Source organism: Rana temporaria, chromosome 1, assembly GCF_905171775.1.
Source record: "Rana temporaria chromosome 1, aRanTem1.1, whole genome shotgun sequence".
NCBI lineage: Eukaryota > Metazoa > Chordata > Amphibia > Anura > Ranidae > Rana > Rana temporaria.
This window is the reverse complement of record NC_053489.1, coordinates 434,294,361-434,307,147: the sequence shown is the minus strand read 5'-3', so window position 1 is coordinate 434,307,147 and position 12,787 is coordinate 434,294,361. Positions and strand designations below refer to the sequence as shown.

General features: G+C 41.9%; 1 protein-coding gene across 2 annotated transcripts in view; it reads left to right on the top strand.

Moving 5' to 3' along the window:
* GC (GC vitamin D binding protein) overlaps positions 1 to 11,444 on the top strand; it is a 164,484-nt gene extending 153,040 nt beyond the window's left edge. For both annotated transcript variants that reach the window (XM_040326097.1, XM_040326104.1), the window contains 2 exons: positions 6,016 to 6,069; positions 11,204 to 11,444. In XM_040326097.1, the coding sequence (XP_040182031.1) occupies positions 6,016 to 6,069 (54 nt within the window). In that variant the 3' untranslated portion in view covers positions 11,204 to 11,444. The remainder of the gene's footprint in view (positions 1 to 6,015; positions 6,070 to 11,203) is intronic.
* Positions 11,445 to 12,787: the final 1,343 nt, after the last annotated feature.

The following is a 12,787-nucleotide window of genomic DNA, read 5'->3' as shown; positions in this document are numbered from 1 at the left end:
TCTGATGTGCTATTGTCTACATGGTTATATGAATTTTACGCTAAGTGCAACTTTTTGGGGGGTCATTTGGGAATAAAGCTTATCAAACAGTATACCATTATGAGATTGCTTTCCCCATATGTTCACTAATATTGCGGAGGCTGCCACCCCACGGTGAGAGCGTTGCTAGAAAGGAGCATCCTATTCTTAAGGAGTCTGGCTTTGGATCTGCTGACGGGAGGAGGTTCACTTACAACTACTACTGTAGTATTCAGAAGGCGCATTCCTTTTCAACTTCTGGTGAGTTCAATATCCACGGGGTGAGAAGCCCCATGAGGTGTGGTGATGGGTAGGGATGAGCTTTATGTTCGGGGTCAAACATGACTTTGACTCGAACATTGGCTGTTCGCCCGTTCGCCGAATAGCGAACAATTTGGGGTGTTCGTGGCAAATTTGAAAGCCGCGGAACACCCTTTAAAAGTCTATGGGAGAAATCAAAAGTGCTAATCTTAAAGGTTAATATGCAAGTTATTGTCATAAAAAGTGTTTGGGGACCTGGGTCCTGCCCCACAGGACATGTATTAATGCAAACATTTTTAAAATTGCATTTTTTTTCGGAAAGCAGTGATTTTAATAATGCTTAAAGTGAAACAATAAAAGTGAAATATTCCTTTAAATCAAGGTGAATTACTGTGCTAAATTACTGACACCCTATATAATGTATAGAGTGATGTAACAAATGAATGTGCTGCTGCAACTCTAATGTGAGATACACACACCTGAACGGATATTAAAACAAACCGAGCTGCGCTGAAAATTACTAATACAAATAACAAGTGAATCATATAAAATTGCTAATATATACAAAAAGACACCATATAATTAATAATTATAAATATGGCATCAAATCGTGAAAAAAAGTGATGCGTGAAACATAATGAAATAAACAAAAGCTAATTGGTCCTTAAATCAAAAGTAATGTGACAAGACACTAGTGGACCCACATAATGCATGTCTATAGTATGCCTTTAAAGTAGCGCATGTTTCCGGTGTTTATAACAGTCCCTGTACAAAATTACATTTCTAAAGGAAAAAAAGTTATTTAAAACTGCTTGCAGCTATAATGAATTGTCAGGTCCTGGCAATATAGAAAACAAAAAGGGTGCAATCAGCGCAAAAATTTTATAAAATAAACCTCCAACTTCACAAATGCAAGCTGAACACTGACAAGACAATCACAAAATCCAAAAGATACAAAAATGTATAGGAAATAGTGCAGCGCACTATAATACAATTAAACTAAAGTGCAAAACACAGTTGTTATACCAATTATAAATAAATTAATCATGAATGGTGCATAAATAATGCAAAAAAACTGTCCAAAAAGTGAAAAATTCCAAAGGGATAGGGTGACAACCACTCCAAATCTTCACCGGTGACTTTAACTTTAAATAAGTGATCCCTCCACTGTTAAGAATGGCTACTCTCACCTTAAGGTATGGACCCCTGTTTTACCAGGCAGTCATACCAGCAGAAATCGATAAACAGATTGGTGCAATATGTGGATAGCAAACTTCTTAGGCTCGGGAGCATTGTGATCGAGGATAAGAGAAAAAACAGATCTAAGTGCTCTCTGCTTTAAAAACAGCTTAGGTTTATTAAAAAGGCATTAACAGGCTACTCACATTAGCCTGAAAGGCAAATTGCAGAAAGGAATTTCACACAACATGTGTCTTCTCAGAGATGGCAGCAAGCGACTTCAGGCTCCTTCCCCCGTACTCGTTACATTGTAGCAACTTCCTCAGAGGGGCAGGTCCTGGCAATGCAGATAAAAGTCATTAAAAAGAACATGGGTTCCCCCCAGTTCTTTACCAGGCCCTTTGGGTCTGGTATGAATATTAACCACTTACCCCCCGGACCATATTGCTGCCCAAAGACCAGAGTACTTTTTGCAATTCGGGACTGCGTCGCTTTAACAGACAATTGCGCGGTCGTGCGACGTGGCTCCCAAACAAAATTGGCGTCCTTTTTTTCCCACAAATAGAGCTTTCTTTTGGTGGTATTTGATCACCTCTGCGTTTTTTATTTTTTGCGCTATAAACAAAAATAGAACGACAATTTTGAAAAAAATGAATATTTTTTACTTTTTGCTGTAATAAATATCCCCCAAAAATATATAAAAAAACATTTTTTTTCCTCAGTTTAGGCCGATACGTATTCTTCTACATATTTTTCGTAAAAAAAAATCGCAATAAGCGTTTATTGATTGGTTTGCGCAAAAGTTATAGCGTTTACAAAATAGGGGGTATTTTTATGGCATTTTTATTAATATTTTTTTTACTAGTAATGGCGGCGATCAGCGATTTTTTTTTCGGTATTGCGACATTATGGCGGACGCTTCGGACATTTTTGACACATTTTTGGGACCATTGGCATTTTTATAGCGATCATTAGATTACTATAAAAATGCCACTGGCAGTGAAGGGGTTAACACTAGGGGGCGGGGAAGGGGTTAAGTATGCCTGGGTGTGTTCTTACTGTGGGGGGGGGTGGCCTCACTAGAGGAAACACTAATCCTCGGTTCATACATTGTATGAACCGAAGAAAAGCATTTCCCCTGCTGACAGGAACGAGAGCTGTGTGTTTACACACACAGCTCCCGTTCCCCGCTCTGTACCGAGCGATCGCGTGTGCCCGGCGGCGATCGCGCCCGCCGGGCACACGCACGGGAGTCGGGGGTGCGCCCCTAGTGGCGGCTAAAAGGTAGGACGTCATAATACGTGATCTCGCCTAGGAGAGCCACCTTGTGGACGTATTATGACGGTGCGGCGACGGCAAGTGGTTAAGGGGAATCCCGAACCCCAAAAAAATGTGTGGGGGTCCCCCCAAATTCCATTACCAGGCCCTTCAGGTCTGGTATGGATATTAAGGGGAACCCTGCGCCAAATTAAAAATCCTCCTGAACCATACCAGGCCACATGCCCTCAACATGGGGAGGATGTCCCCATGTTGATGGGGACAAGGGCCTCATCCCCACAACCCATGCCCGGTGGTTGAAGTGGTCTGCGGGCGGGGGGCTTTCCAGTTTCCTACCGACGTATTGTAGAATGACGGCGGCAGGAACCCTCCCTCCCTCCAGGCGAACGTCGTATGATGTCTTTTCTTCCCGGCATTGTGGCGAGTGCCTGCCGCATCACTGTGGTCCCGATGCGTGTGCCCTGCAACCACGATGGCCGCCGGGCACCCGCGATTGTTATTCACAGAGCAGGGATGTGGATCTGTGTGTGTGTAAACACACAGATCCACGTCTTGTCAGGGGAGAGGAGAACTGATTGTATGTTCCTTGTATACGATCGGTCACCTCCTCTCATCGGTCCCCTACAGTTAGAATCACTCCCTAGGACACACAATTAACCCCTTGATCGCCCCTAGTGTTAATCCCTCACATTTATACAGTAATTAGTGCATTTTATGGTCAAAAGTGTCTGATATGTCCGCCGCAATGTCACAGTCATGATAAAAATCGCAGATTGCCACCATTAGTAGTAAAAGAAAAAAATTATAATAAAAATGCCATAAATCTATCCCCTATTTTGTAGATACTATGGCCCGGATTCACGTACATTGGCGCATAGTTATGCCGGCGTAGCGTATGGAATATACGCTACGCCGACGTAGCGCAGAGCGGCGAGCACAGTATTCACAAAGCACTTGCTCCCAAATCTACGCTGGGTTCCCTCGGCGTAACTCGTCGTAAGTGGCAGTGGGCGTGAGCCATGCTAATGAGGCGTGACCCCATGTAAATGATGGGCCGAGCGCCATCAAGATACGAATAACGAACGGCACATACGCCGGCCCATGGACGTATCCCAGTGCGCATGCTCAGAATCACGTCGGAACGAACGCCTAAGATACGTCGAATCACTGCCTACGACGTGAACATAACCTACGCCCAGCCCTATTCACGTACTACGTAAACAATGTAAAATACGACGGCTGTGTTCCCTGGTGCAGCCATTTGCATTGATGCTGCTGACTTACACCTGCTTTATGAGTCTTAACTTTACGCCGGACGTACGACTTACTTAAACTGCGTATATTAATGCGCCGGGCGCAAGTACGTTCGTGAATCGGCGTATCTCACTCATTTGCATATTAGAATCGTAAATCAATGTGAGCGCCCCTTGCGGCCAGCGTAAATATGCGCCCACGATACGACGGCGTAGGAAACTTACGTCGGTCGGATGAAGCCTATTTTCAGGCGTATCTTGCTTTCAGAGTCAGGCGCATAGATACGACGGCGCATATGTGCACTTACGCGGCGTATCTCGAGATACGTCGGCGTAAGTGCTATGTGAATCCGGGCCTATAATTTTTGTGCAAACCAACCAATATACGCTTTTTTTTTACCAAAAATATGTAGAAGAATTCATATTGGCATAAACTGAGGAAAAGAATTGTTTTTTAAAAAAAAAATTGGGGTATTTATTATAGCAAAAAATAAAAAATATAGATTTTTTTTCAAAATTGTCACTCTTTTTTTGTAGGGGAAACAATTATCAAAATTTAATTTGGGTACAACGTCGCATGACCCCATGATCGTCATTCAAAGTGTGACAGCGCTGAAAGCTGAAAATTGGCCTGGGCAGGAAGGGGATGAAAATGCCCCGTATTGAAGTGGTTAATCATAGCACAGCAGAAACTCCCATTAGGCATTTCAATAACTCACACACACACAAACACCCGCATACATACACCCCGTACATTTACATACATATGCACACTTACACCTACGTGCATACACTCACATACATGTACACATACCAGCTTTCATTAAACTCTTTTTCTCTCATGGCATGACTTACTGTCCCTTCAAATCTTCAGTTCCTTGTCCCCACTCCTGCGAGATGGAAATTGTTAAGGCTGCAGTCCTGAAAAGCTCCATGGTTGGCTTTACTCTGTTTAAGGATACCCTCCTCATGTGTATACAGAATAGTGGCTGCCCAGTTGTTTTATGTCAGCCAGCCACAGCAATAGAGAACATGCACAGGAATAGCATTGGCACACAGGGAACCAGGCAAAAGCCCAGGGTACCTGATGCTAGTGGCATTAATCATGATCAAGATCAACAGAACAATTTCGATCAACCTGTTGCTGACCCTTGCTGTAATGTATATGGGGTGCTAATTATTATTTCATTCAAATCAGTGCCGAGAAAGAAAGATAGGTATATAGAACAGACAGGTTTTTTAGAACATACTGTGACCTCATTGACTAGAATATGATGCGCAAACTATCTGTAAGGCCCCATACACACGACCGGATCTATCCGCTGGGATAGATCCGGTCGTGTGTAGGCCCGAGCGGACAATTTTCGGCGGATAAAAATCCAGCCGACGGATTCCCAGCGGATAAAAATTTTGTAGCATGCTACAAAATCTATCCGCTGGAATCCAGTCCAGCGGACCGATCCGGTCGTCTGTACAGACTCACCGGATCAGTCCGTCCGCTCCCATCCCTCGCATGCGTCGTAATGATTCGACGCATGCGTGGAAATATTTACCTTCCAGCGTCGCGCACTTCGCCGCGTCATCGTCGCGGCGACCGCGCGACACGTGACCGCGGATGTTTTCCGCGCGGATTTTGATCTGATGGTGTGTACAAGCCATCGGATCAAAATCCGGAGGAGGAATAACCCCTCGTCTGTACGAGGCCTAAAAGGTAGTTATATCTAACTTCAAGTATGGGATGTGTCCCAAACTTACTAGATATGGTCAACATAAGGTACCATCATAACTAAACAGAACTATAGAAGTTCAATAAAAAGTAAATTGTACAATCAAAGCACATCAGGACTTCTGTCATTCTGGAGTATACTGTTCTTGTAACTAGTGGAACATTCAATAATTTAGTTTTTATTCTTATGTGCTGTACTTTTTTTTCAGAGCTCTCTTCCAAACTTGTATTTAGTTTAAACATGATTCAAAGGAATTGCTTAAATTAAGATACATTTTTTTTCTTTTATTTTGTTTTTAGATAAACAAGATCATCGGAAACACCTGTTCTCAGGAACCTTGCCTTCTTCAATAGGTAACCAGTGATTTTTTCTTTGTCTGTTAGAAATGCCTATCAATTCTGTCTTTTTCTAAGGTTAATATTTTACCTAATGCCTCGTACACACGATTGCGATTTCCGACAAGAAAATCAAATTTTTTGTTTCGGCAGGAGAACGGCTGAAATTTGTCTTACACACGGTCACTCAAATCTTGGCTGAAATTCCAAACGTCAAGAACGTGGTGACGTACAACACGTACGACGAGCCGAGATCAATGAAGTTCAATAGACAGTTCGGCTCTTCTGCTTGATTCTGAGCATGCACGTTTTTTTGCTCATCATAATTGCACAGACGAAAGCAGATTTTTTCCTGTCACGAAAATTGAGATCCTGCTCTCAATCTTTTCTTGGCAGGAAAACTGACTGAAAAAGTGTGATGGAGCATACACACGGTCGGTTTTCCTGCCAAAAACCTCACATCGCACTTTTCCTGTCAGCAAAACTGATCATGTGTACGAGGCAAAAGGCACATCCATGCTTACATTGTGGTAATGTGCAGTAAAATGCAACACATTGCTAAGATGTAAATAAGCCATAATAGTTTTAGCTCCAGTGCAAAAAAATATCATGGTTATACCAAGCCACAGTTAAAGTAGAACTATAGGCCAATCTTTTTTTTTTTTAAATTATAGATAGATTAAGGGAAGGTCACATTGCCATCTGCGTCCCATTAGAAAGATTTTCCTTCGCTTCCTGTCTTATAGCCAAAACTGGAAGTGAGAGGAAATCCATGCAAATTAAGGGAATCCCTTGGAGTCCTCTAGATCATCAGAACTAGTGTCCCAATTGGAAGAGTTTCCCTCTAATATGCCACGTACACACGATCGGTCCATCTGATGAGAACGGTCTGATGGACCGTTTTCATCGGTTAACCGATGAAGCTGACTGATGGTCCGTCGCGCCTACACACCATCGGTTAAAAAAAATGATCGTGTCAGAACGCGGTGATGTAAAACACAGCGACGTGCTGAAAAAAATAAACTTCAATGCTTCCAAGCATGCGTCGACTTGATTCTGAGCATGCGTAGATTTTTAACCGATGGTTGCGCGTACTAACGATCGTTTTTTTCCCATCGGTTAGGAATCCATCGGTTAAATTTAAAGCAAGTTGGATTTTTTTTAACCGATGGTTAAATAACCTACGGGGCCCACACACGATCGGTTTTGACTGATGAAAGCGGTCCATCAGACCGTTGTCCTCTGTTCAACCTATCGTGTGTACGAGGCCTAACTTTTCTAGGGACAACCTAAGATGGTTGTGTGATTTTCTTTTACATTCACTTTTAATGATAACGGTAAACAGGATAAATAGAGAGGGTGAATCTCTACTGAGGCACAGACAGCAATAAAACCTGACAAGTCTTTTAATCCCTCTCCACTCAAAAGAAAAAGGGTTGCCTTTAGTTGTGCTTATTATTAAAACCCCTGTCAGCCAGAAAAGTTAAAAAGTGCTAAAAGTCATATATATAAAAAAAAACTTTTGATTGATAGGTTAAATGACAGAATAAGGGAAGAGGAGTTAGAAATCAGAAACACGAAAAAGTCACCTCATATGAAAGGCAAATGATACAGACTCATTCTGTATAATCTCCTGGTATTTTCCTTTTTGATAACACAGTATCATCCCACTCTATTGTATTTTACAGAGAGACACTAGTACAGCAAAATCTGGATTTTAAACAGTGTGAAACACTGACCTATCAGTTTATGCCAGTTTTAATTAATCTATGTACTTTGACTTTTTAACCCACTGTTCCGCATCAGAAAATGTCTATTACACCATAAATAAATGATTGACTCAATAATTATACTTCAAAATTATGTTATTACAATATGATATTCATTTTCTATTCAAGCAGACATATTATCATTTTTGCTAAAGTTTATTTTAGAGTATAGGATTTGTATGCATAAAAGATTTAAAGGAAACCTGTCATGACAGAAATATAGTGGCAGCTGTCGCTGATCTCTACATTTTAAATTGTAGTCTCCCAGCAAGCATGTTGAGTCATTAGTTCAATGCTTTCTGAGATACTGACCTTGGAAAACTTGGGGGATGATTCATGTACACTGGAAAAAAAATTCTGACTCCAACTGTTGTATTAGTGAACTTTCCCTTGCTGAGACCGCTATGCCTGGCCTGTATAAGCAGGTACAATAGCCGCAGACAGTCTTTATCAGATAGCTGAACTCATCAAATACTGTTTCTCATCCATGAAGATCTTTATTGGATGTGCAGGTTACAGCAAACCGGATGTGGCAGATGATTGGAAGGACGGTATTTGCGGGTCAAAACATGGCATTGCGTTCCCAGATGTGGCCTGGAGACAAGCGGCCATCTCTTATTCCCAAAGACAATGTAAAAAGGAAGGGGAAATACATCATAAGTGGGAGGGAACACAGAAAAGGATAGGGAAATAACTAAACCACAGGGTGGCAGTATATTAACCAACTATACAGAGCTCATAAATAAACAATGGCTTAAGGAAATTGATTATATAAATTCTCAGTTCACAGCAATATCAATTTTAACCATGACTATGCATAGTAGAGCTGTTGCCTGTAGCTGTGAATTAGAATTCTTGTTAGTGTTTCCATAAAATGAAAAATAGACACATCCGACCCTTGTATAAAGCATTAGTACAGCCTGATCTTGAATATGTAGATCACATTTAAACACCAGTCTGAAAACGTTTTGGAACTAGAGGGGTTCAGTGGAAGGGGCAAGTAAATAAAAATGTGGACCTTGCAAGTCACAGTATTTGAGACCTACAGTATGTATGAACTCTCCCAGCCAGCCCAATGCAAAATCCATAGGTCTAAGAAAAATGTTATATTCATCAGTAAAAAAAATAAAAATAAAATATATTTGTTATAGACCCAGGGCCGGATTTGTGTTTTTTTGCTCCCCAGGCAAACTTTATTGTTATGCCCCCCTCCTTCTTCAGGTGTTGAAAAACACAGTCTGATCATTTATCAAACTCTATTCTGCCAGAAGATTGGTCCTAGATCCATGGACCAAGCATGTGAAAGCAGTAAATACATACTTGCCACCAACAAAAATTTGAAAACTGTAAAAATTCTTGTTAAAACCTATCTGTATGCTAAGAACACTATAGAGAAGGGTATGGAATTAAAGGAACAGTACATGGGCACAATGTAGGCATTGGAGAGGAGCAGCCAACGGGGGGAAATGATGGAAGAAGAAAGGGGAATTACTGTGAGGACACTGAATATGAGAGGGTGGGGATAGGAGAAGAAAGAGAGAAGCACAGTATGGGAGGACTCTAGAGGTAGAGAATGTGGCACAGAAAAGAGCTGAAGATGTAAAAGAGAGGGAAAATAAAGTGGGAGCCCAATTGATAGATTAGAACAGCACTATGGGGAAATACAGACATCAGAGAGGAGGTAAAGGCGATATCAAGCTACAAGAGAATAAAAGTACATGGGGCATTGGAGGGAAGAGTAGAAGAATAGTATGGGAGATACTAGTAGCCAAGGAAAAGAGCAGGGGGGAGCATGTGAAAGACAGAGAACAGAAAAGTAAAGGGGGGCTCTAAAAGCAAAGGAGAGAGAAAATACAGGAGAGTGCTGGAGGTGAAGGAGCAGCACATGGGAATGCAAGAAAGGACTGAGAGAAAACTGGCGGAGGCACACTTTAGGCAGGGGAGTGCAGCAGTGCAGGGGCTACTGGAGGTGTAGGGAAAGAACAATATGAGGGATACTGGAGGACAGGAAGAGGAGCAAGAGGTAAGAAGAGTGTTGGAGTACAGATTTGTATTTTTATGCAACAATTAGTATTTAGTAGAGATATAGGCCCAGATTTACAGAGAGCAAGGCGCACATTACGCCGCTGTAGAGCAAACACTGTACGCTACGCCAACGCAGAGAGGCAAGCATTGCATTCAGCAAGCCAGTGCTCCCAATGCCGAGCCAGCGTGGCATGGGTTTTCAAAGGCGCACGTCGGCGTAGGTGGAAGTGGGCGTGACCCCATGCAAATGATGGGCCGAGCACCAGACAGGTACGTATCACAAACTGTGAATGCGCTGTGACGTGGACACAAGTACAGCACCCACATGCGCCTGCTCACAACCACGCCGGCACAACTGCCTAAGCTACGCCGGATCACTGCGTACGCCGTGAACATAACATACGCCCAGCCAGACATACGTCCAACGCACAATACGCCGGCTTGTGTTCTCTGGTGCAGACCTGTGCATGTCTGTTGCCGGGTTGCACCTCCTTTATGGGGAATAACTTTACGCCGGACGTACAACTTATGCGCATCTCACGTAGCATGCGCCGGGCACACGCACGTTCGTGAATCGCCGTATTTTCCTCATTTGCATGTTTGATTGGCTAATCAATGGGAACAGCACCATGCGCCCAGCCTAAATGTGCGCCCACCCTACGCCGGTGTGTGCAAGCTACGTCGGCGGGGTGTTGCCTGTTTTTAGGTGCATATTAGTTTGTGGGTCTGGCGCACACATACGCCGGCGTAAGTGCTTTGTGAATCTGGGCCATATTCTTCAGCCAGTACATGTCAGTCTTCATAAATCTGTAGCTGCATATATGGTATGCTCTATGTATTTTCCTAGAGTAAAGTTCCTGTTTCCTGTCTGCAGTTAAGCAGCAAAGCCCATGTGGTCTGTTTGTTCTGTAGGGATATATACAGAATTTCTAACAAAGAGGTAGAGCAGTACAGTGCAGAGGAGAGAGGAAGTATCGGAGAGTGGTGGCGGCAATGGGGAGAAAAAGTACAGTGGGGGTACTGGAGGTAAATGAGAGGTGTACAACAGGAAAATGTAGGACTGTGAGAAAAGGTGAAAGATGAAGGGTGAAGGCAGTGGGAAAGGGGAATCAGGGGAAAACAGCAGTATGTGAGCTATGGGGCACTGGAAAAAGAGGACAGCTACTGTACTTTGCAAAATACTGAAGGGGTACTACAGATGACTATTGCACAGAGCAGGTTAATATAACATGTTTATTATTTTAACAAAAAAGTGGTTTTCTTTAGAAACGCCTTAAAGTTGATTATATTGATGCTGTTTTTTGATAAACTGATGGTGGCGATAGTGATGATATTGATTATTGTTTATTTTTGGCTAGGTGGTTTCCAACCAAATTCAAGAAATGAGGATATATTGATGAAGAAGAAAAACTATGAATTCCAAAGTGTAAAACTTTTAAAGCAAATGATTGGTCTCTGTGGATTTTTAGATCATGAATTTTAAATAAATGTTATAGTCATAACTTGAATATTAAAGTTTATCATTTATTTACAACAAGATAAACAGCCAACAACAGTTGTAAAGCGCAGTTGTCCAATTTTTATAAAAAGGAAAAAAGACTCTTGGTGTGGAATGATTTTTCATCTCTCAGTCACTGATAACCTTATTTTCTGCAATCTTTGCATGTATCATTTTCTGTAACTGTAAAAGAGCAGGCCTATTTGTTTCTCTTCTTATGTTTGTAATTGGCTAGAAAGCTATAGTAGTTTTCAAAGCTAATGGGTCTGAGCAGAAATTCAGGGAAGACAACATAGACACACCAGGGCGTACCCAGCTGGACTAACTTATCAGAGATAACACATAATGAACCGGAAAGGAAAATATTTCATATCTTTTCTTGGCTAAGACTTCACTCAATTAAAATGCAGACGGTTGTTAACAAAATTATTGACATATTTATGTATATAGCCAATTTTTTCTTAAAGTGGTTCTAATGCCCCATACAGACGGTCGTTTTTTGTGATGAAAAAAAAATGACGTTTGAAGTGATGAAAAAAAACGACATTTTTGAAACTTCATTTTCAAAAACGATGTAGCATACACACCATCATTTTGAAAAATGGTGAACAAAGTGACGGCACTCTAAAGGGGAAGTTCTATTCGCCTTGAGGCTGCTTTTAGCTGGTTACTTGTTAGTAAAAGATGATTCGTGCTTTTTTGTCTGTTAAAGCGTGATGAATGTGCTTACTCCATTATGAATGGTAGTTTTACCTCCCGTCTCAAAACTTGCTTCTGGGCATGTGCGGGTTCAAAAACGTCGTTTTGCCCACACACTATCATTTTCATTGACACAAAAAATGACATTTTGAAAAACGACACAAAAAATTCGAGCATGTTCGAATTTTTTTTTGGTCGTTTTTCTGAAGACATAAAACGACATTTTCCCCACACACTATCATTTTAAATGACGTTTTCAAAAACGTCATTTTTTTTCATCACAAAAAACGACCGTCTGTATGGGGCATAAGGCCTAGACATTTTTATCTTAATGCATTCCCTTTCTCGATCCAGTGCTGTGCCCATCTGTAGTGGCGCTAGTTTCTCTCTCCTCACAGATTCAGAGACATCAATGGGAGCCATTGGGTGGGGCTGGCCAATCTGTGCTGTGTGTGACAATGGACACACACAGCCCGACTCTGGAGCAGGTGGCAAGCAGAGAAGAGGAGGAGACAAGAGCACCGGAAGTGGACCCCAGAAGTGTTCACACCGGTGCAACTTGTCATGCCAACTGATAGTTTAAAATCTCATGACAAGTTGCAGCCTAGTTGTGCTATGGGACCGTTTAAATTGGTGCAACTCTAACTGATGCCCTGTGTGCATTATTATGATGTTTTTGTTGCTCTGTAGTGTCTTACCTCAGTTTAATGCTGTGATCTTATCTTTATAACTCTTGCCCCATTGC